The 24,318-nt window shown below is 49.5% G+C and overlaps 4 protein-coding genes and 2 pseudogenes across 6 annotated transcripts, besides 2 other annotated features; 4 read left to right on the forward strand and 2 right to left on the reverse strand.

Moving 5' to 3' along the window:
* Positions 1–5,319: 5,319 nt before the first annotated feature.
* Positions 5,320–5,760, forward strand: NCS57_00431000 (uncharacterized protein; the record flags this gene model as incomplete). The annotated part of the gene is made up of 1 exon (XM_053054275.1): positions 5,320–5,760. The coding sequence occupies one exon, from the start codon at positions 5,320–5,322 to the stop codon at positions 5,758–5,760; it is 441 nt and encodes a 146-aa protein (XP_052916435.1).
* Positions 5,761–6,655: 895 nt separating this feature from the next.
* Positions 6,656–8,050, forward strand: NCS57_00431100 (Hydrolase-4 domain-containing protein; the record flags this gene model as incomplete). Its single annotated transcript, XM_053054276.1, has 1 exon — positions 6,656–8,050. The coding sequence occupies one exon, from the start codon at positions 6,656–6,658 to the stop codon at positions 8,048–8,050; it is 1,395 nt and encodes a 464-aa protein (XP_052916436.1).
* Positions 8,051–9,404: 1,354 nt separating this feature from the next.
* NCS57_00431200 (Zn(2)-C6 fungal-type domain-containing protein) lies at positions 9,405–11,869 on the reverse strand (the record flags this gene model as incomplete). Its single annotated transcript, XM_053054277.1, has 5 exons — positions 9,405–9,687; positions 9,752–10,542; positions 10,598–11,444; positions 11,535–11,644; positions 11,828–11,869. 5 exons carry the CDS (start codon positions 11,867–11,869, stop codon positions 9,405–9,407), a joined length of 2,073 nt encoding a protein of 690 aa, XP_052916437.1.
* Positions 11,870–13,171: 1,302 nt separating this feature from the next.
* NCS57_00431300 lies at positions 13,172–17,544 on the forward strand (annotated as a pseudogene). Its single transcript has 3 exons — positions 13,172–14,007; positions 14,058–14,955; positions 15,007–17,544.
* Positions 13,172–17,544: a sequence feature.
* Positions 17,545–18,193: 649 nt separating this feature from the next.
* NCS57_00431400 (uncharacterized protein) lies at positions 18,194–18,892 on the forward strand (the record flags this gene model as incomplete). Its single annotated transcript, XM_053054278.1, has 1 exon — positions 18,194–18,892. One exon carries the CDS (start codon positions 18,194–18,196, stop codon positions 18,890–18,892), a length of 699 nt encoding a protein of 232 aa, XP_052916438.1.
* A 1,038-nt stretch (positions 18,893–19,930) lies between these two features.
* Positions 19,931–23,118, reverse strand: NCS57_00431500 (annotated as a pseudogene). The gene is made up of 10 exons: positions 23,043–23,118; positions 22,570–22,979; positions 22,408–22,520; positions 22,240–22,355; positions 21,898–22,190; positions 21,457–21,848; positions 21,352–21,406; positions 20,959–21,302; positions 20,706–20,898; positions 19,931–20,653 (listed from the first exon to the last, which is right to left on the reverse strand).
* Positions 19,931–23,118: a sequence feature.
* Positions 23,119–24,318: the final 1,200 nt, after the last annotated feature.

The raw sequence follows: 24,318 nt of genomic DNA on the forward strand, positions 1-24,318 counted from the left end.
TCCCTGATGAGGTGCACAGAGTTGTTGAATAGCTCTTCTTTTCATGGCAGAGTCTGCAAAGCCAGTGCCGTACTCCGTTCCCAAGTCGTTTTCCGCAGTGCCAGATGTTCTTCCAGTCGATATCAAATTCGCATTGTGGGAAATCTGTCTCGTCTGGCGTGGCGGGCGTGGCGGGCGTGGCCTCAGGACCGTCATCAACCGGGGTTGGAGGTGGACGGGACGTTAGAGTCTGCGGTATAGGACGGCACGAGGCTCGAAGTCCTACTAGGAGACATAATATCGCGGGTATGAATGCCCATGTACGGAGCACGACGCGAAAGTTGCAAGGCAATGGTTTCAGGCCAGTGCAGAGTCTGCAGTGCAGACGGTGTGATGTCTAGTAGACATGCCTTCGACTTAGTAGGTACTAAGAGCATAACGGGCCAACGGCAACACTGAAGCAACAGGCTACTCAGACCAACCCAGATTAGACGGCCTGCCTGTTAGCCACGCTGGTCTGAGTCTCAGCATCAACGGATCCGCAGCTTGTGTCGTTGAAGTATTGCCCTTGATGTGTGTCTGGTGTGTTGAGACCGTATGACCAAGATGGTCCGATCTGCTGGTGGCTGGGATGTGGATACTATGTGAGGAGCTGTGCTCCTCTCAGATACATGTAACTTAGACCTTTCAACAACACAACACCTTCTACTCCCGCAGTGTTGCTTCATCATGGTGATATTCTCGTTGCGGGTTACGTTACGGGGGATCCAGGGATACTATCGTGGTATGAAGTGCTTATAAACGCTTTGCTATCTAAGAGTAGCGTCTAGATCACCTCAATAGGGTTAGTAGTACGCGGATAGCGTATATATACTAAAGGGGAATCACGCGTATTCTATGCCACTTGTGACTCGTTTAGCCAAGTTGAGGTATTTTCTACTCGAGCTATGGACGCTATTGGCGTAGTGTCTATGCTGGTGGCGGCCTAACTTAGTTTCGCTAGGTTTAGTGCCTGTGCTATCTATATATCGGTTATTAGGACCTCTCACCGGAGAAAAGAACCATAGTATTAAGACTTACCTAAATGGTCTAGGATGCTAATTAAGGTAATTATTATATAAGATTACGAGTTATTAAAGTCTTAACCCTTATCGTCGTTGTCTTCTATATCAGAGTCGATATTAGAGGGAATCTAAATTATTATTTCCTTAGACCTCCTAGAAGCTAGGAGTGCCTTCTTATCGCCTAGCGATAAAGTAACCGCCTAAGAAGCAAGAGAAGTAAAGTATTACCTAGCTTCTATTATCTAGCATTAAAAATAATAGATATTATATTTAAGTTACTATATGCCTAGGAAGAAAAAAGATAAGGGATTAGATTATAGTATATTAAGCGGAAGATAAGTAGTATTACTTAGCTTATATACTATAGTTAAATAGCATAGATCCCATAGCCCATAAGAGCCCGGCCTAAGTTCTTCCTATTAACCTCTCCGAGCCTAAGATAAGGCGCTACTTATAAAAAAGCGAGGCATAACCGTCTCGTTCTATTTAAGCTAATTACCTAACTACCGAGTTATACTAATAGAGTTACGCAGATAAAAGAACCCCCTTAACGCGCTATTTTATTTATCGCTAGGGATTAGATTCCTCTCATCGGCAAGGCAGAGTTCTTAGAGATACCAGACAAGGATATCTCTATGACTATTGGCTATTTACCTATGACTCGTGATCTCTAGTCGGTTAGGCAATATCAAGAGGAAGCAGAAAGGCGCATAGTAAACGCACTTAGTGCTTAATATGTGACCAAACCGAGGTAGACTTCGGATGGGCCAATGAGAGGGCAGGTAAATAGAAGTGAGGCAGAACTAAAAGAGTTATTACATAGCATCTAAGCATCAGAGCATCAGAGTAAGGATGACACGAGAATAATAGCTAACGGGGAGCCTAAGGCAGCACTATCAGAGGGGCCTAACCACTCCGCGGATCTTTCTTAACTAACCCGAAGATAAAGTTAGATATTTCTTAGTATACCTTATCTTATATCTAGGTATTATTATAGGGCACCTATAAGTAGCCTAAGGCATAAGTATACTATAAGAAAGAAACTAACTTTAATAGCCTTAGAGATATTATAAGTTGAATCTTAGGGGCTTATTGTTACGACCCTCGCGGTTACGTCACGTGTTCTCCACAATTCCCGAGTTCCGAACCACCAATCACAACGGGACCGACACACTAAGGACCGACATCGTTCCTGGACCGCGTCGGTCCTGGAACGACATCGCGCCCTCTCGCGATCGGCTTCACTCAAGGAAGCCCAAGTATATAGAACACGCTCATTGCACTTTCTTATGTATTAGCTACCTCAGCTATCAATACAACTTGGTTACACTCAATACCTTTGAGCACATTACCAGACGTGACTTACACCACCCTTCAAGGTTACGCAACATAATCCCCTGCCAACATAAACCCAGCACGACCGGTTTATCCCTTGGGAAAAGTACGATCGTCACACTTATTATATTATTTTTATTAATTAAGGCTATATTTAAGTATTATATATTTATCCTTTATCTAAGAATACCTAATTATTCTTCTAAGGCATAAGTATATGCCTATTATCTTATGCTTAGGGATATAAACTCTACTATTATTATTAGCTACTAAGATTTCTATCTAATGCCCTCTCGCCATAATTATCTTAGACTACTACTCTCTTATATTACTTTTTATCTTAAGGAATAGCTAAGCCGGTATCTTTTCTTCTAATTAATCTCAGATATATAAGGGCGCCTAGATATAGGTATATTTACCTCGGTATTATTATTATTAGGCTAACCCTATAATATTCTAGCGCCGGTAAGGTAGATTAAAGTAATATATTATTAACTATATTAATTCCTCTATATTCTATTAGGGTAATAGAGAAGCTATCTATCTATTTTATTAGACTTATTATTTATTAACTTAATGCCCTAGATAAGTAATTATATTAGTCTAGTACTAGAAGTTTCTTACTTAGTTAGTATAATATAAATATTATTATAAAATTAATATAAATACTAGGATAATCTTAACTAGGGGGATATACCGGTAATTAATAATAAGATACTATATATTTATCTCTAATTTCACTAAAGTAAGGATTAAGCAAGCTATATATAGTATATAAGTAAGCATCTATGATATTACTTATTATAGAGTTATTCTATTTTTATTAATTACTGGGGGCTAAAACTAGAACTAGCGACCCATATTTCTTATTAGCTCACCCTGAATTCACCACTGGCTTAGGTTAAAGTAGCGACTACTTAGGATCGTGGGCGAGAAAGGAAATAGTGCAAGTCGATATTCGCATTGCGTATTAGACTGTTTTGGTACTGGTTGAAGAAGGGGAAATGGCCTGTCTCTGGTTACGCAGGTGGAAGTGGAAGTGGAATTATCTGCCTATTTATACAAACTCAAGTCCTACATGAAGGAACACTACATATATTCAAACGTCTTTAGGTCCTCTTTTTCAGGAGATAAGGGCGGTAATGGGCGTAAACTTGTCATCGTGACCTCAACACGATACTCGGATCCGCACCTCCCGCAAGGATTCAAGTCCAAGAACCATTGAAGGCTGCATGAAGGGCCAGCTCCTTTGAACACTAAGCTTCTAAGAGGAAAGATCTTCCACAGTTATGATTACAAAGGCATTTTTCCTCCTCTGTACTCTAATTATGACACCTAGACAATACGGCTCTGGCCCTGATAGACAGAGCGAGACTTGGGTAAGGCTTCTGGTGCTCATGTATAGAAGTCTTAGTCAATGGGATGCAATGATACAGCAATAGAGAATCAACCCGCCCCAGGCCTTGTGTTGGTTCACGCGAGACCTGCTGGGTTGGCTGTCTGAGGGTGACAGAGAGAGGCCAAGCAGACTTGTCATTTGGCCTTGACGCATTTGTTGAAGTTCTAGGCGTTCAAGGCCGGCACCTTGGGACAGCCCATCTCAGCCCTACCCCACGCTTAAGAGCTTGTTAATCTGGGGTAACCTCCACCAATCCCTTCCCCAGATCCTCCCCAAGGTAGCATCAGTAGTGTTAATGCCAGGCTGCAATTGCGGCTCCGCACCACACCCACCCGGTTGGCATCCCTGAAAGGGTTGCAATATGGCCACATGAAGCTTAGAAGATCTCCTAAAGATTGTGTTCACCAGAGAGACCAGCACAGGGTCAGCTTCAGGTAACAGTGGAGAATGTGGGAAAAGAGAATATGATACATCACTGTCGGGAGGGACTCACTACATTTCCTCCCAAAACCATTTCTTATCCCGTTGTCTATATAAGATGCGACATCCAAATTGCTTGCCTGCCGTCATCTTTTAGCTCCGGTTCCGGAAGCACATGAGCGGGAGCGGCTCCGATGCTCCAGGTACGGAGCCGTGTGATGAAGCCGGCGTAACGGAGCCGTGATACCCCACCTGACCGGGCTTGCACCACCACACATTGTCCAATGGTTATTGGCAGCACCATGGCAGTAGCCCGGGTGGTTTGGACTGTCGCTAGGTACTATCGATATAGGGATGCGTGGCATATGAGGAGGGATAAGCAGGATGCAGGAAAAGTCCATATTTATTCATGTTCCCCAATACTACTTTTTAAAGACGGTTTTAACCATGATAAGAAACAGTGCTTTTATAGGAGAATATGAAAATGGAATATACTTCGAATGTACCGCAATATATATATCATAGTTGGTGTGTCTATTTCAACGGTTTGTCATAGTCGCAAGTACAGTTTTTAGCACGCAACGGGATAAAACCCTCACGGCATAGTACACTATATTAACGCAAATCATTGTTTAATCCAAAACTCAGTAAAGCATATGTCAGAAATCTAAAACATTGGAAGAAGATGATCAAAATCAAAGTTCAATTCCTCCCGATGCTAAATCCTTGTTTCAACCCTGAGGTGGCAGGCCTTATATAGTCGCAAGCAACGCTTCCCGCGGCACCCGTCATTTCTCTGGCTTCTGGTGCAATCACGGTCTTGCGTTGCATTCTCTTGATGGCGTCAGTGCAGAAATGGGCACAATGTTACGTGGCGAGGCATTGAGAGGCCGGGATTATTCATAAATATGTAGATATATGAGCCCGATAGGTGGAAAATACTGGGAAATACGGAATAAAATACTTGGCTGAATCTTTCCATGAGGCATGGTGGAGAGCAACTGTCACTAAAATCAGGTATAAGAACAACCTGAATCTCGCATGAGAGCATCACCATCACCATCACCTTCAATCTTCTCCTTTTAAGTACTGATAAACAAGTCTCTTTAAAATACCAACATTATGCGGCCTGTAACTGTTCTCAGTGTCCTTGCCCTCGTCACATTCTCGGCAGCGGCCGCCGTCGACAGCCAGGACAGTGCTGCTATTGTTGTGCGCAGTTATGAGGCCGAGCCTCGCAGCGACTCTACCTCGCCCTCGAATCAACAGCTTGAAGAGAGGCACCTCGCTCCTCGATGGGAGGATGGCGGCGAGACCTTTGGGTGGCCTGCAGACTCGGTCACCCGCGGCACCCGAGACTACCAGTTTGTGGTAACCAATCTCGGTAATAACAATTACCGAGTCCAGCTCTACCACAGCGGCCCTAGCAATGGACGGGATGTCAGATACACATTCACTGCGCCTGGCATCTCGATTGTCAAGACTCTCAAGCCGCGCAGCTCTGCCTCTTTCGAAGTGACCAAGTCGGGTGATGGCTTTCAGGTTAAGGTTGAACGTCCTTGAGCAGCCCAAGAATGCGAAGCCACTACCGAAGGGTTGATGCAGTGGCGGTTGCGAGGTGTTGAAGCTAGGAATCAGAAGATGAGGCGACTTTGCAATCTACATCTAAGCATAAGAACAAGTAAGCGAGGAAATTACATATATGATTGAAGCAGCTGAAGGACTAGGGCGATTTTGAGACAGGGGTTACCGCGTTATCCTTGGCGTCAATCATTGCTTTGAGCAGCACCTCAAAGATCCCGGAGTGCACTTGAGGACCTTTCACGTAGCTATCGACGCCCTGATGATAAGCCCTCGGAATGTTGCAGAAAGATTTCCGAGAATCCAGCTTTTCTTGACAAAAGGAGCTCCGATAAATGAAGGACGCCTCGGTATAGACGAAAGTAATTGAAGATAACCCCGCCAGGTCCTCACCTCGGTCAATTAGCCCAAAGTCGATAGATCGGCGGCAACACCTGCCCAAATAGGCACTTGTATGCGCCCCCGACTTGTTCACCATGATCAACTATAGTATCAAAATCCATGTTCCGCCTATAGCTGGAGCTCTAGCATTATCGGCATGTCTCCACGGCATATGATTATTAAACTTTATTTTGACAGTTGTTGTTCGAGAGAAGGGAATCATTGGGCGGTCAGGCCACACCATGCGCCTCCACGGACTGCATTACTCTATACAGACCTTGAGAGAACTGACAAGGGATAACCACTTTCCTTAATCGTACTGCTTGAAACCCCTCGTTTCGGTTCTTTCGGAATGGTAAATAAAGGGTCATGCGATTGCGGAACAGATGTTAACGAGAACATGTCTATATAAAGGTTCGCTCTGTGTCGTGATCAACGCACCAAGCCAACCATCTTGGCGCACTCAGCTCCATCTTGACTAATTCATTCTCTCAAAATGCGCTTTCTCCTCTCTTTGGTTGGTCTCCTTGGAGCCGCTTGCGCTCAGCAAAGCATCTGCGACACCAACTGCCAGAAGGGTTGCGATGCTGCTTGTCAAGCTGCCATCCAGGGAACCTACGAGTCCGAGTCCAAGCTTTGGGTAAGCGACATTATCAGCGATCCCTTCTACAGTACCCCGGCGAATATCTCCTCGGCTAAGCCAGGTGACATTCTCCGCTGGGAGGCTGTGCCCGCTGCGCTACTCAGTCGCAACTGGACGATCCCCGCCAGCCTAAGTCTTTACCGCTTCATGTACGCCACCGAGGATATTAATAACAGCACTATCCCCGCAACCGCATGGGCCTTGCTCCCGTTTCATCGGTCTCTGTCAACTCCTGGAGAGCCTCGGAAGCTTCGGACTGTCGTCTGGACACATGGCACTGCCGGGCGTAGTCGCCTCTGCTCGACAACCAACAACAGAGGCCTCTACTATGACTGGAAGGCGCCCTTTATCCTGGCCGAATCTGGCTATGCCGTCATTGCCCCTGACTACTCTGGTCAGGGATCCGACATTCCACAGGGATTTATGTATGAGGCTGGTTTCCTGCACGCGGCTGATGTTGCGTACTCGGTTGTTGCCGCCAGAAAGGTCATCGGAAACTTCTTGAGTCGCAAATGGGCAGTTTTTGGACATAGCGAGGGAGGCATGACAGCTTGGCGTACCGCTGAGCGTCTTGCGCGAAAGGGCGAAGAGCGCCTTCTCAAAGCTGGCGAGTTCATCGGAGCTGTAGCTGCTGCGCCTGCTCTGCGACCTCAGAAGCTGATCCCACTCTCGTGGAAGCAGACGGGAACTGGTGGAGGCCCATTCTCTGTATACTTTCTTCAGTCCCTTGCCAAGCTTTTCCCGAAGCAAATCAAGGTTGAGGACTATCTCGCGGATGTTACTCAGCAACGACTCCAAGTCCTCGACAATTCCTGCTTCCAGACTGGCTTTGCTGCTGTTGGTACTCTCAGCCCTGAGCAACTCTTCAAGAACACCAGCTGGCTCCAGCATCCCGCCACCAATGAATGGGCGGTCCGGTACAATGGCCAAGGCCCTTATCCGCTTGCTGCGCCGCTGCTGGTGATCCAGGGTGTCAACGACACCATCACGCCTGCGGTCCTGACTATGGAGGATTTCAACCTTACTTGCTCATCCTATCCCAAGAGCCCGATCCATGCCAAGCTGTATCCCGAGATGGGCCACGGCCAAGTTCTCGAGTCGGCTCGTGCCGATATCGAAGCCTGGCTCGACGCCAGATTCAATGGCAAACCTGCTGCTAAAGCATGCTCTATCGATAACATCGAGCCTCTGACCGATAGCTATGCGCGAGGCGAGCTGTTCTGGGCAGCCAACATTGTCCCCTTCTAAGCGACTCTAGTCACATGTTATAACATTAGAGCGAGCTATATATTAAATATATCCAATGGTACATTTCCCAACGCAGTTCGAAATTCTGACTAGTGTCCCTTGCTGCCTCATGACATCGCGAGTCTTGTCGATGGGTACGCGTGAGCCCTCGAGCTTATAGGGCCAATCTCAAGTGCACAGTCTATTGGTATCAACAAAAGCCAGACGCCGTAGTCAAGTTGCCATTTTGAGGCAAGATGAGGTTTCAAAAAGGTTATTTCCAACATGCCGCCCAAGCCTTTGAATGAGTTCCAGAAGACATGACTGATAGTGATAAGACAGTAAGGATTGCTGAAGCTACTCAGCACGATGAAGGCGTTATGGGAACGACGACAAATGACTTTAATGCGCGCCAAGTCAACAAAGTCACCATTATTCACGACGACACCAACATGTTGTATTTCCAGCAGTGAAGGATCTCAATAACCTTTTCCTTAGATATTTGCAGGTTTACTATCACTCTGCTATAGACACCCAGGCAGGTAGCATTACTCTGGATACCCCGAATAGTCGCAATACTTACCTATCTATCAATGTATTGTATTGTATAAACTCCTTTCACTTGCAATATCCAAGTGGAACCCGGCTGGGCATGGGTCATCAAGTGATGGATATTTAATATTAGCGAGCAAGGCGCAATCCTTGCATCATCGTGCAATTCCTGTAATGAGACTTGAACATTTTGTTTCTAGGAGAAACGAACGTACCTAGAGAGCTCTCCACAGACTGATTTGTGTGATTAAGACAACAACTGAAAATGGTGATCGGCTTGCCGTACCCTAGAGCTTGAAAATTTTCCAGAAACTCCTCTTCCTCTAACAGAGCATGGAAGTCTAGAATAAGTAAAAAACTCTTTTCATACAAATACTTTCATAAATTATTTAAACAAGATCGCAGTCCTTGGTTCTGATCATATCCTGAGCGGAGATGCGTCTGTATCTCTTGGATAGCTGAAGAGTTCGCACACAAATGTACCGCATCAACTAGGATTAAGAGTAGCTAGCATGTGTTAGTGGGTACTTTCATCTTGGCGGCGACTACTTGCTAGAATAAGTAGCTTTTACCTCGCGTGACAGGGGTCTCAGAACCTCGTCGACTGCCCAGGACATGGGTACAAGTCAGAGGGCAGAAGAGTTTGAGAATGTAACAGAAAATCTAATTATAACCTGCCTTGAAACAACCCAACCCCGTATCCTACATGTCTAATATCCTCTAAGAGAGCACCCGAAACCAAAAATCCAGAGATGCAAAGCGAGCAATGTAAACCCGCGAAAAGACTGTCACGCTAAGCAATGTGCCTCCCAAAATCTGCTCATTAGATACTCATCAACTCCAATTCACGGTTCCTCTGTTCCCGTTCCTTTGTGGCCTTTGCGATTGCGCATTTGCAAAGCCGGATCAGCTCAGTCACAAAATCGTTGACCAGCTTCATGTATGTAAGCTCGTGAGGTGTAAGCCGTCTCACCGGCAGCTGCCTGACTAAACCTGCAGCGGAGCTGAGAAGTTCCAGATCTGCCTGAGCCTGTTCCTCAAGCGGGTTCATGAGAAGGTTGAAAAACAGACTCATCATCGCGGCCGTAGGATAAAAGACGACGACCCTGTGAGTACAAGTCAGTGATTGAAACAACAGAGCAAGCGCGGAACTTGTGGAACAACTCTTACCAGAACGCTTCGCCCGCAAGTCCGTCGATGGCCGCCCTCAAATACACGATCGTGGAGCGGCTGGCCTCCAGCGAGAGGGCGATGCTAGACTGTATGCCTCCCTTCCATTCTCCATCCTCAGAATTGTTCTCGGATGACATGCCGCAGCATCGCCCACTCGCACGGTGGATAGCAGTCATAAGATGATGATATTCCAGATGCAACGTGATGTGTCGCATGCTTCGGGGAAGCTGCATTCCCGCAAGCGTCACCTTGGATTTCTCAGTTATCGACAGTGCAGGCCGAAAGTCCGGTGGGATCGATAGTCGCCAAGCTTCGAGTTCTTCATCAAGCTCACGGATATCGCGAAGCAGTTCTGCATCTGACTTCTTGGCAGCTTGTGCTGAGTAGAGGAGGCGACTTGTCTTGTCCTTGAGGTGGCTCAGTCGGGGATCTCCCGGAAGATGAGGTATAAGCTTTTCATCGTTATAGGATGGTGATGAAAGGTTCTCATCGAGATCTGGGAGGTAGAAATAGCAACTCATGTAGTCCTCAGGGAGGGTGAGATCGCAGTAGTCGTCAGACATCAAAGGAGGCTGGCCGGTTCTCAAGGCAATATCTTTGTCAAAGATATAGCACAACCAGAACAGCATTCGGAGTTGTCGTGTTTCGCGCTCTTCACGAGTGGCGTCGGTACCATGGGCTTTGGTGGGAGTATATGTATGCCCGCCAAGCATGAATATGATGCGGCAAGCTATGGCATGCAGCATAGCGGCCGACTGCAAGTGCCCAGAGAAGGTTTGGTGCATATGCTAAAAAAGGTTAGTATGACTTGATGGATTCTCAGGATACCTGTGTGAGACATACCAGCATAAAGACAGCCTGAAGACTTGTAATGCTGGTGTCCTCAAGAGCATCTGTCAAAAGATAGTGCGCCTTCTGGGCACAGGCATCGCTGTCGAGATAAGGAATCTCTGACACCCTGCCTTGGAACAGGCAGATGATGGAGATGAAGGCATAGACACAAGATTTGGCACTGATCTGGTCAAGAGATAGAGGCTCGGTTGAGGATTCATATGCCAAGGTAAGGGTATCTTCAAACAGGACGCGGTCGATGACGGGAAACACAAGTCGAAAGGCGGAGTGGAGGTATACATGGAGGATTTTGTCGACAAGCTTCCTATCGGGAAGCTCATACAGGTCGGAAGGGCTGTTGTAGTAGTTGGAGACGGAGGATGTGGAGGAGAATAGTCGTTGTCGTGGAGAGAGGGGTTGGAACTTTTGAAACGAAACATCCTCACCAGTCCTCGAAGACAGCCACTTTATTCCTTCGGCAGAAAGTATCGGCATGCCATTGTGTTGGCTGATCCGCCCAAAGTGGCAGCCACCGTAATGAATCTGACCGAATGAAACGGTGCTAGTGAAGCCGCTCGGCGTCGATGGGATAGGCGGGCATTGCGATAATTGTGATACATATGGCGACCCAAATGCGTCAAACTGTTCGCCCAAACTTATCGAGGACCTGGTAGTCTCGTCCAAGCTGGTGCGAGGCGCTGGTGTTGTTGTTACACTTGTGGAAGTAGGAGTTGAGGGTTTGGAGGGGACTGATGTCAACGAGGTATCGGTACCACGTTGACGAGCAAGAGTTTGAGCCAATGCATCTTCGATGCGCTCCAGTCTCTTTGCAAGACTTTGTTCGGAGCTTTGAGTGGTTCTGGGGGCGAGTTAGCATGTCGAATGGGGGTTTGCCCACCGCTTTATCGAGCTTAGGTGCATGTCGATGGGCCGAGCCAACACCACTCACCTGGGCTTTGCCTTCTTCTTCCGGCCTCTAACCCGGTTAAATGTACAAGCCAAGCCGTGATGTTCACACCAGTTGCAGGGTGTCTTGGAACTGGTGGAATCGCATTGGATCTGTGTGTCGTCCACCCAGTGTCAGTAGACATGGAAATGCATCCCCACAAGGAAGAATGTTCTTCTGATCGACTACCAAGGGTGCCAAGAGATGGTCCGATCATGGGAAACAGAGAGGGTCCAGATATCCAGGATTATGGATAAAAGAGCTGGTGTGACCGAGGGTTGGTTCCAGGTACGTACCTTTCTCTTATGACAGGCATCACAAGCCCTTTTCTGGACCATGGCGGAGACGGCACTGAATCAGAGACAGCACGCAAGCATGGCTCGGATTCAGACAAAAGCTTGGTTCCTATCTCGTGGCTGCCAGACTGGGTTGTACCACAGGCAACAAAGAGATGCAGGAGACAAGCCCAAGAGCCCTAAAGCTGGCTTTTGCCGGACTCGAGTCCAGGGAGGGCGGCGGAAGTGATAGCTATGTGTCAGTCCCGAACGGAGTCGGTAAGTCCGGACACGTCTTCTGAAACCCCGAACGCGAAAGCCCGAGACCAACAAAACGAGTTTCAAGATTCAGAGCTGGGGGTGGTGACGCCGTGACGCGGAGGGGGGAAATGGATCGATTGTCCAACTTCCGCTGACTCAGCGGTGGTTACGACAAAAAGGGATTAGCTTGAAATCCCGTCAGCGCTAACCTTCCCGCATTGATCCACAATCTCGGCAGATGGCCCGCTTTCCATGTGGGATTGTGGGAGGTGCGATCCACTTCACCCAAACAAACTCAAATCACCGCTGACTCAGCGGCATCGAGCTTTGCGCATCTTTCCGGCCAACACGCTTCGCATCACAAAAACCTCTCGTCAACCCGGTCAATCGGAGCCGATGGGGCTCAGATACGAAGCAATCGGCGGCTTTTTGACAGATCTTGGCACCTACGTCATCCCGGACTTCGCTACTTACCAAGGCCGACATTGTAATTGTTCCGCCGTGCCCGGACCTTTCACGCATCTGAGGGCTCTTTCAGGCACCGACCTTCGCTTTTATCTTGACGTTCGTGTCCGTTCTCCGCGCTCCCCACACGCACATGCTTATCGAGCAGAGTGGAATATCCCACTGCATTAGACCCATCTTTTCTATCTCAATCGGATGCCACGGACCGCGTCTGCTCCCTGATTGCGTCTTGAGAGTGTTTCTTTTCGCGTATCCCAACACCATCTCGGCTAATGACTAAGCGGCGACAGCGCTGCGAATGCGAGCATGTGTCCCAAGAAGTCAAGCAGTGTGTCAGAGACATGTGGATCTATTGGATCCGCTAGAGTTGAGGCTCATTCAAAATCGGCAAATCGAATGCTTCTATTCGTCAATCTCGAGTCGCCGTCGGACTCCCGAGAAAGCCCGCTATCCTCCATGTTGTTGTCACCATTCAGCCAACACCTCCGACTGATGGGTCCTGATTAGTATTTACGCAGCGCCTCCCTTCTTTTAAAACCTGGCCTTGGCCTCCCTCTGCTGAAAATGGCAGTTTCAACCTTGTCAAACTAGTAGCCATTTGTTTTTCAAACTTAAAGGCATTCACCCATTGTACGACAGGGGATTGCGGCTAGCATCCTTAGCCAGGACGGGGCCATTGCCCAGACACTCACCATGGACTCCAACGACAGCGACTCCCAGACGGTCTATGACAAGACCCCTATGAACGAACTCGAAAACAATGATTCCGACTGGGCTCTGAAGCCCAAGGTGGCCGCTTTCAAGGAACGCGACAGATCTTCTGGCTTCCCCGACCGCGAACTTGGTGTCACTTGGCAAAACCTCAACGTCGAGGTCGTCACTGCCGATGCCGCTATTCACGAAAACGTCGTCTCCCAGTTCAACATCCCGAAGCTTGTTAAAGAGTCCCGCCACAAGCCACCCTTGAAGACTATCCTCGACAACAGCCACGGATGCGTCAAGCCTGGAGAGATGCTCCTCGTTCTTGGTCGGCCTGGCTCTGGATGCACAACTCTTCTCAACATGATCGCCAACCATCGACGAGGCTACGCCTCTGTTTCTGGTGATGTTCATTACGGATCCATGACAGCTGAGGAGGCCAAGACCTACAGAGGCCAGATCGTGATGAACACAGAGGAGGAGCTGTTCTTCCCATCCCTCACTGTTGGACAAACGATGGATTTCGCAACCCGGCTCAAGGTACCCTTCCAGCTCCCCGACGGGGTGACATCTGCCGAGGAGATGAGGGTTGAGACACGCGACTTCCTTCTTCAATCCATGGGGATTGAGCACACCCACGACACCAAGGTCGGCAACGCCTTCATCCGAGGTGTTTCTGGTGGTGAGCGCAAGCGAGTATCCATCATTGAGACCTTGACTACTCGAGGTTCCGTGTTCTGCTGGGATAACTCCACCCGCGGTCTGGATGCTAGCACGTGAGTATATGCAACACTTTCTTATCCATTGACGTACTAACCTTATCCAGAGCTCTTGAGTACACCAAGGCGATTCGAGCGATGACCGATGTCCTCGGCCTGGCTTCCATCGTCACTCTCTACCAAGCTGGTAACGGTATCTACGACTTGTTTGACAAGGTTCTTGTCCTGGACGAAGGAAAGGAGGTCTACTATGGCCCTCTGAAGGAGGCTCGACCTTTCATGGAGAGCATGGGTTTCATCTGCCAACATGGTGCCAACGTCGCTGACTACCTCACTGGTGTCACTGTCCCAACCGAGCGAGATGTTCGCCCCGAGTTTGAGAACCGGTTCCCGCGAAATGCGGATATGCTTCGGGTCGAGTACGAAAAGTCACCCATCTACCAGCGCATGATTGCCGAGTACGACTACCCAACAACGGATGCCGCTAAGGAGAGGACTAGACTCTTTAAGGAGGGTGTTCGCCAAGAGAAGGACAAGAAGCTGGCCGACAAGGATCCCATGACAGTTGGCTTCGTCCAGCAGGTCAAGGCTTGTGTCCAGCGCCAGTATCAGATCTTGCTTGGAGACAAGGCCACCTTCATCATCAAGCAGGTGTCCACCATCATCCAAGCCCTCATCGCCGGTTCTCTGTTCTACAACGCCCCCAACACTTCTGGTGGTCTGTTCATCAAGTCCGGTGCCTGCTTTTTTGCCATCCTGTTCAACTCTCTTCTGTCCATGTCTGAGGTTACCGACTCCTTTACTGGTCGTCCGGTACTTCTCAAGCACAAGTCGTTTGCCTTTTTCCACCCTGCCGCGTTCTGTATCGCTCAGATCACAGCTGATATCCCGGTTATTTTGTTCCAAGTCTCGACATTCTCTATCATCCTGTACTTCATGGTTGGCCTGACCTCGACTGCCGGAGCTTTCTTCACATTCTGGGTTATCTTGGTTGCTATCACTATGGTAAGTGAAGCATTCATACTCTCGGCTCTCATTACTAACTTGGTTCTGTAGTGTATGACTGCGCTTTTCAGAGCTGTTGGTGCCGGATTCAGCACCTTTGATGGCGCCTCCAAGGTTTCTGGTTTCCTCATCTCAGCAACCATCATCTACTCTGGTTACATGATTCAGAAGCCCCAGATGCACCCTTGGTTCGTTTGGATCTTCTGGATCAACCCCATGGCCTATGGCTTTGATGCACTTCTTTCCAACGAGTTCCACAACAAGATCATTCCTTGTGTCGGACCCAACCTTGTGCCCAGCGGGCCTAGCTTCAACAACGCCGACCACCAGGCTTGTGCTGGCGTTGGTGGAGCACGACCCGGTCAGAACTTCGTTACTGGTGATGACTACTTGGCCTCATTGTCATATGGTCACTCTCACCTGTGGAGGAACTTTGGAATTGTCTGGGCTTGGTGGGTTCTCTTTGTTGTCCTCACAGTCATCGCGACCTCCAAGTGGCATAACGCTTCCGAGGATGGTCCCAGTCTGCTCATTCCCCGAGAAAATGCCCACATCACCGCTGCGCTTCGCCAGGCCGATGAGGAGGGACAAGTCAGCGAGAAGAAGGCTGTGAGCAACCGAGATGGCGTTGTCGCCGACGATACAGGCAGCAACTCGGATCGAGAGGACCTTGTTCGCAACACCTCTGTCTTCACATGGAAGAACCTCACATACACTGTCAAGACACCTTCTGGAGACCGCACCTTGCTGGATAATGTTCAAGGTTGGGTCAAGCCTGGCATGCTGGGTGCCCTCATGGGTGCCTCTGGAGCTGGAAAGACTACCCTTCTGGACGTTCTGGCTCAGCGAAAGACCGAGGGAACCATTCACGGCTCGATCATGGTTGACGGCCGACCCCTGCCTGTTTCTTTCCAACGATCTGCCGGTTACTGTGAACAGCTGGATGTCCACGAACCCTTCGCCACCGTTCGCGAGGCTCTCGAGTTCTCTGCCCTTCTGCGACAAAGCCGCGACACGCCCCGTGAGGAGAAGCTCAAGTATGTGGATACCATCATTGACCTTCTGGAACTCCACGATCTTGCGGATACTCTTATTGGCGAGGTCGGTGCTGGTCTCAGTGTCGAGCAGCGCAAGCGTGTCACCATTGGTGTCGAACTGGTTTCTAAGCCTAGCATTCTTATCTTCCTTGATGAGCCTACTTCTGGTCTCGATGGCCAGTCTGCTTACAATACTGTCCGATTCTTGCGCAAGCTGGCCGGCGTTGGCCAAGCTGTTCTCGTCACCATCCACCAGCCTTCCGCCCAGCTCTTTGCCCAGTTCGATACCCTCCTTCTGCTTGCCAAGGGTGGCAAGACTGTCTACTTTGGCGAGATTGGTGAACAGGCCAAGACGGTTCGAGAGTACTTTGGCCGCTACGGCGCTCCTTGCCCTCAGGACGTCAACCCTGCCGAGCATATGATTGATGTTGTCTCTGGACACTTGTCCCAGGGCAAGGACTGGAACCAGGTTTGGCTATCGTCTCCTGAGCACGATGCTGTCGAAAAGGAACTTGACCACATCATCTCGGACGCTGCTTCCAAGCCCCCTGGAACTGTTGACGACGGAAATGAGTTCGCTACTAGTCTGTTGGAGCAGATCAGACTTGTTACCCAGCGCATGAACTTGTCTCTGTACCGCAACACCGACTACATCAACAACAAGCTTCTACTGCACATCTCTTCGGCCCTGTTCAACGGTTTCACATTCTGGAACATTGGATCCTCCGTTGGTGAGCTTCAGCTTAAGCTGTTTACCGTTTTCAACTTCATCTTTGTCGCTCCTGGTGTCATGGCCCAGCTCCAGCCCCTGTTCATCCATCGACGCGACATCTTTGAGACGCGAGAGAAGAAGTCCAAGATGTACTCATGGATTGCCTTTGTTACGGGCTTGATCGTTTCTGAAGTCCCCTACCTCGTCCTTTGCGCCGTTTTCTACTATGTCTGCTGGTACTACACTGTTGGCTTCCCGGATGATTCTTCGCGCGCCGGATCAACCTTTTTCGTCATGCTCATGTATGAGTTTGTCTACACTGGTATCGGCCAGTTTGTCGCCGCCTACGCGCCCAACGAGGTCTTTGCTTCCTTGGTTAACCCCCTCCTCCTGGGTACCCTTGTCTCTTTCTGTGGTGTGTTGGTGCCTTACCAGCAGATCCAGTCATTCTGGCGGTACTGGATGTACTGGCTCAACCCCTTCAACTACCTCATGGGCAGCATGCTTGTCTTTGACATCTGGGGCTCCGACATTAAGTGCTCCGAAAAGGAGTTTGCGCGTTTCGACCCACCCAATGGAACGACCTGCGGCGAGTATCTGGAGGACTACCTCGGCCAGGGCCTGGGCATGATCAGCAACCTCGTCAACCCGGACGCGACGTCTGAGTGCAAGGTGTGCTCTTACACCAAGGGTGAGGATTACCTACGAACCCTTAACCTGAAGGAGTACTACTATGGCTGGCGGGATGCGGCCATAGTTGTCATCTTTGCCATTAGCTCGTACGCTTTGGTGTACGTTCTGATGAAGCTCCGTACGAAGACCTCCAAGAAGGCCGAGTAAAAGGGAACCTGCTAGGTCCCAAATAACATAATTTTCTTTCATAGAAAGATAGACTAGACATTAGACTGGGTTCGGTCATAGATTTTGTATTTATTCACATATTGTAATCAACTCACCTCTCCTGTGATCAAGCCCGCCAAAGTCAGATAAGAGTGATCAGTGATAATGCATGTCTAAAAGTAGACAGCCTAGAACTTAAGGTACCCCTGGACTCCCCGTCGTTTGTCCACATGAAGAGAAGTACCGGGATGAATAAAGAAAAGGGAAGTGGATATTCTGTGTATTCTGACAGGGTTCTCTAGGCACTAACTAAAATGGATATTTGCTGGGAATAGCGGCTGAACCTGCTGACCTGACGGAGGCAGAATTCACGGCTGGCATGGGGCATAGAGCGCCAAGAGTGACAGCTGACAACCATACTGCGCACGCCTTTGGTCACAGTCTGATGCACTTTCATCACCAAATTGACCTCAGCCGGGCTGTAAAACAGGGAGCACAGCCCTTTAGGCTTTCGCTGAGGCCTCTCTGCCTAGTTAAGCTTAAATGTAGGCTGTCAATACATTGCTAATGATACCAACCACCCCTCCCTCGCTAGCTTCTTTCTTCCATATCCCTCCCTCGGTCCACAGCTCAGCATCTCTACGTCACCATGGAAGCTGTAGGGCTTGCGGTCGGGGTGGCAGCCCTAATTGGTACTCTCAAAGATTGCATCGATCTCTATTTGATGATCTCAGCAGATATGTCTCCCGGCGAGGACGCAGCATTGCTTACAACGAAGCTGAATGCCGAGAAAAGGCTCTTCTTCAAATGGGCAGACCGCGTTGGTTTGGCGAAGCCACGGAAATGGGACAGACGGTTGGATGACAAAGATCTTAATACAACCGTCGCTGGAGTCCTATCTAGCATCAAGACTCTGTTAGGGGAAGCAAAGGCCCTGGAAAGCCGATACGGACTTGAACGTCGCGGCCTGAGCATCGACAGGACCTCGTTCGCTGACGTCAACCTACCCAAAGCTCGTGCGTCGCGAATGGAGCGCTTTTTTCGAAGGTTCGATCAAGTTGATTTGAGCAAGAGTACTCTGAAGGGAGGCAAGGAAGCCAAGAAACTCGGTGTCAAGGATAGGTGTTGCTGGGTTATACGCGACAAGGACAAGTTCGGGCAGTTGCTCCAGGAGCTCTGCTACCTCAACTCACGACTTCATGATCTGGTTCCAGACACGCGCATCCAACGCCTCAAGCAGATTTTGAAAGCGGCTTCTGGCATGCCGTATGCTCTTGAAGCAGTCCAACGAGCAATTCGGACTGCAAAAAGAAAGGAAAAGTCGGACTCTTCAACGGCTCGGGTTTAGAGGGATCGACGATCGAAGGGAATCCGTCAGCGGTGCTCATGTAGGTACGTTTTCCAGGGCCTTGCCTCCTCCCAAGAGAGGCCCGGAATAGGAAGACCCCTGCGACTGGGGGTAGTGGCAAATCGACACTGGTGGAGTGTGTCCTTGGCCACTCACTGCCGTTGACTTCTTCTCAAGGGTTTCACTGTATTGATAACTGTATTAACTCCGCATAAAGTGCGTGCTCGCCATAAGGCAAGATAATTCTAATTGGCCTATTTCTTTTATCATCCGAGGATGCCCGAGCAACAAACCTAGGAGGGGCTGTTTCTTGGGCTTCTGTATCCAGTCTTGCATCAACAATGTGACTTGATTGAGACTGTATGCCCAAAGTGTGGTAGGAGGCCCTTGCGACCGAGGATGAACTGAAGGGCGAGATCTCGATGCCATCTGTACCAGAAATGCAAACAGGACTTTTGAAGCTTGCCAAGGGTCAATCTGGGAAACTCTTTTTGTTCATCGATGGACTCGACGAGCAGGATGGTAGACCTAAGGATGCTGCAACCTGATTTCGGTCGCCTTGGGCCGGCCAAATGACTGTTGCTAGTCCACTAGTTTAGAATAAAGGATACGGAAGAAGCCATCGAGGAGCTGCTGTTTGACGAGGGCTGGGTGAGGGCCTTTGTCCAATTGATGGTTTCCAAAGAGCCTTGGGGTGGGGAGACAAAAGGAACATGGCTTGGTCAATTAACACCAAGAAGTAACTATTCACAACAAACGTGGTTTTGATTACTCGCTTAACGTACTGAAAAGTCAAGCTTTGAAGTGTTTTATTCCCTGGCCTGGCTAAACTTCATCTTGAGCCAAACGGGATCAAGTCAATGACACCACCTAACAGCAACTCTAGCTTCTATACGCATCTCACATCAAGCTCGCACTGCACTGGCCACTGTAGAAGCAACTTGATTTGAACCGGTCTGAGCAATCGGACCAAGAACCTAGGAGGAAGACCCCATGTTAGATTGCCATCAAAACACTTGAGCTTTGGGGACGACATACCGCTTGTCTGAGGCCCAGCGCAACGTTGGACGCATTCTGCTGGCTCAGCAGTTTTTGACGATTGACTTGAGCTGCAGTCTCTTGCTGGCGCTTAATGTTCTCAATCCAATTCGCCGTTGCGACGCTGACGTCGAACTTGAGGGCATCTTGGATGATGCCTAGGAGTAGATAATCATTCACATCGCCTTGGCCCTGGTTCGACACTAGATCAAGGCGGAAAGTGCAGTCCTGGAGCGCAAAAGTCTGGCTGTCCTGCTTGAGAGTTTTCTTTGCGTAGACGGTGTTGACGGGGCCGAGTTGAGCTGGCTGATCGCTATCTTGGAAATTCTCACTCATCAGGAGGGCGTTCGGGAGTGTCGTCTGCTGATCAGGCTGGCTAGTCAGGGGCTCGAACCGCGGCCATGGGAGCTTCATGTATAGTGTGACGTCCTCCATGCCTTCGGGAGGGCTGGTACGCCGACGCCCGAAGACGTCGTCGGTAAAGTCCCTGTAGCCAGACGTCTGATCACTGAAACGCCAAGCGAGGCGGACTTGGTCACCTTCCTTGATGTTGATCTTGTCTCCGGGTGCTGCGCCCTTCTTGAGGATGCGCCAAATTTGGATTCCATCATCGTCGGACATGCCGGGAAGGAAGACACCTTGCTGGTTGCGGAAGATCATGAGGGACGAGGTGGGTGTTGACGGTAGGGATGTCTTCAAGTTTTCGGATTTGCCACTTGCTTCCTTCGACAGTCATTAGTAGTGTTTTTGAATGACTAAATGTTCCTTGACTTACAGTATGGGTCAAGACACTCTCGGACTGCAGAGTTTCAGATCGTAGAATGACTCGAGATTCGTGGCACAAAGCCTCATCGTACGGCGCGACAATGCTCCAAACCGTGCTGGCGAATTGCTCATTGTATGCCGTGCCAAAATCAGCTTCGCCCACCTTGTTAGTAGCGTACCCATAGATTGCAGGGGCCCGGTAACTTTAAAAAGAATATCAGTGTTTAGCTCGGGGATAGCTGGGAAAGGGGCGTCATTTTTACCTTCTTGGCGAGAATAGCGGCTCGAGCTCCTTTCCTACGACACGCGGGTTGCCCCAGAAGTTCTGGTCGATAGCCATGGCTCTAGGCGTGGTGTACCACATTGGCCTATGCCCAAGATAGTACTGCGGAGGGGCCCAAGTGTCGTTCTGGGCGCTGTCCTTGAGGTAAGACAGGGACAGCCCGTTGTTGGGTGATGTAAGTCGGAGGCGGATCTTCTTGTCAAGAGAGTCCGAGAACTCCAGATACTTGCTCAAAACGGGCACGGCTCCAGCAAAGATTGCCTTGACGTCTTGGAGGCCGTCCATGCTGGCGATGGCGTCGACCATCAAGGTCAGAGAGTCTCTCTAGTGCATCGTGTTAGTACATGGCTAACTGTGGATAAGAGTTGCTTACCTCGATGACACGCCAGTTCTTGTGGTTACCGACAGTCGGGGCCCATGCCGTAGGGCTGCGGCCATGGTTAGCATCAATCGGAACATGTCTGCTCAGTCAACCTACTTTGTCGCGAGAAGGGTATCGCCGCCTGTAGCCTCAAAGAAATGCTGCTCCTCCTGCCTCTTATCCGTCGTCGATGAAGAACTTGCGCTCCCAGACTCATTCGTGTGCTTGACGGTCGAGCTGACCCACGGAGTAGTCACGGCAACTCCGACAGATACCTTCATGGACTGCTTCTGTTCCTGCTCTGAAGTTCTCGTCGTCTCTTCCATGATCTTCTTTGTCTGGAGGCGTCCACCCATAGTGACACGGCGGCAGAACAGATAGCCAAAGTCGCTCTGGAGCTGACGTAGGTCCTTGATGTTCTTTGTCTTCCTTACCTTTTCGATGGCAGCCTTGAGTTCAGGTGTTGCTTCCAAGGTGGCGGCATGAAGATACACATCCGCTCTCGGGCACTGTATCAGTTAGAAGTGTGATCGCAGAGCAAAGAATAGAGGCACATACCAGGAACTTAGCGATCATGGTCTTGCTGTAGGTGTTGGTAGATGTCGCTGTTGAGGTTGACTTCGACGTGGCGTAGCCCGCGCTGACCGATCCTCCAAAGCCGCCAAAACCTCCAGTAACGGAGCCTTCAGTAGATTGAGCACTGAAATCATTCTCGGCCATGCTCTCCTCGAACTCATGAGCGCTGACCAAGACGTCGATGCGGGAGCTGTCGTTGACGCTAAACGAAGGTCGAAGCTTGGATTCGGTTTCCGCAACGTTTCCCACACCCTGCTGCGTTTTCAGCTGGAAGGCTACGGGACCGTTAGTTGGAGATATTTAACATCGGTGAGGTCAACTTACCAGGTCTCGGAGCACGAGTAATGCGGTTCTTCGTACGGTCAATGCACCAGCCATACATGGCGCCGCAGTTTTCCAGCACGTGTTCCCATTCTTCCGCACTCAACTGGCCAGCGTGTCTGATTGGGATGCGTTAATAATGACGTTGAAGAGGGAATTGAGAAAACTTACTTGTCCCCTTCAACAATTCCGGATCCCACGGCGACATCCTCCGCCTGCGACTTTCTCTCTGTTGACTCAAACTTCTTGGCGGTTTTCGACGAGTCAATAAGGTCCTTGACGCCCTAAATTGGTTAGTTATTCGTTTTGTGTCAACGTGAATGTGAGGCTCACCAGGTCTTTTGCCTTATCAATCTCCGCTTCCTTACCTAGAGCTGCTGCCTTTTCAGCTGCCGTTGGCTCCTTTTCTTTTTCACCCGCTGGTTTGTTCTCTTCCGCAGACTTCTCTTTCTCCTCCTCTTCTGGCTCTGGCTCCGGTTCGTCCACGTCACCGGCAGGTTTGGGAACCGGGGTAGAGACAGCTTTGCTTCCAGAAGTAGGCTGCTCCTTCTCGCCAGTGGGCTTCACAACAGGGGTAGAAACAACCTTGGGTCCAGTCGGTCCAGTTCTCTGAGAGGTAGGTGTCTGTGTAGACCCGGTTCCCTGGGGGGTAGATCCCGGCGTGGGTTCCGTTGTTTGGGTAGTGGATGGATGTGTAGATTCTATTCCCTGAGATGTAGACGACTGTGTCGATTTTGTGCCCTCTAGTTAGGTCACATGAGGGTTAGTTATCTTGCTCTAGTCTAATATCCAGCTGGAACACTCACGTGGCGACGGAGAACCGGGAAGGTCATCTGGATCCCGCTTTATAGTGAGCGGGCTGTTATCGATCTTGGGAGCCATAGTGAAAGATAAAGGATATGGTGTGTGGTGACAGCGATGTTAGGACAGCGGATTGGTTTTGAGAAGGGGTTGACAGCAGGTTCATATATCCACCGCCCCCGATTCCAGAGCAACTCGTATCTGTACCTTCAGAGATGTAGGATAGACAGATGGCTTCGCTACCTGACGGCGACAAGGTTCACAATTCCGCTTCAGTAGGCGAGTGCGGCTGTGGCGCATTGCGCCGATCTAGTGCTGTGGGCTGCCAATGGTTCAGGATAGTCCGAGACACGGAAGGGCCAGCCAGCCACACCGGCATTCTGGTCTCTTGACCTCGTCTAGAACGTCAATGTTTATTGAAATCAAGCTTATCATTATGGTTGTATTGACAGAGAAAAGAAACTTTGTTCTAAATGACGTGGCAATATTCTTGGCAATATCGTCTCTCCAACTTTCAGCTCCAAGTCTAGATGGTCCATCTGCAAGCCACTCATGCAGTCAGGGTCATGTGTGTTTACATTCGATGCGAAAAAGTTCGCCATGTCTCACAGAAAGAGCCATAACCATCGAAAACGTACGATGTCTAATCTTCGAGGGGTTTCGATACAGTCAAGGAGGTAGTTGATCATAGCAGATAACCTGCATGTCAGCAATGCGGCTGAGAACGCCGATCACTAAAACCAAGCCTCTTGCATGCTCAAGACAAATACTGTCTCCTTTACTTTCTGTTTGAGTCTACCCTATGTCCTTAGAAATACATAATAATAGATCCGAGTCCTCGTTATGGTGGCTGCGTGTGGGGAAACAAGGATAGATCTCGCTAGTTCCGCTTCTGCAGATACGAAGTGCTGGGGTCAACAAGCTAAACCTTTCGCCATTGACTAGCTCGCCGGGATTCGAGATTCTCACCGTAAACATCTCGGCAAGTAACCAGTAACAATGAGGCTAGGCGCGGTCTAGGCCGACCTCCTTGAGGCTGGGATACTCAAAAGCAATCCAGCCAAGCAATCCAGCGACTGCATCCATGCATCATTGGAGTTCCAGACTCCCATTCCCTGTATTCAATTCCAATCTAGGCAAGGTATTTCAGACTATCAGCGGGAATGTAGATATTGTTCAGCCAATATTCTAGGCGCCACGTTTCAACTCAGCTCGCCCCTATGCGGTGGGATGGTTCTGGGCTTTTCGGCTGTGCGGAATGGACATTTTGCTTTCCATCGT

Source organism: Fusarium keratoplasticum, chromosome 3 (genome assembly GCF_025433545.1).
Source record: "Fusarium keratoplasticum isolate Fu6.1 chromosome 3, whole genome shotgun sequence".
In the NCBI taxonomy this organism is placed as follows: domain Eukaryota; kingdom Fungi; phylum Ascomycota; class Sordariomycetes; order Hypocreales; family Nectriaceae; genus Fusarium; species Fusarium keratoplasticum.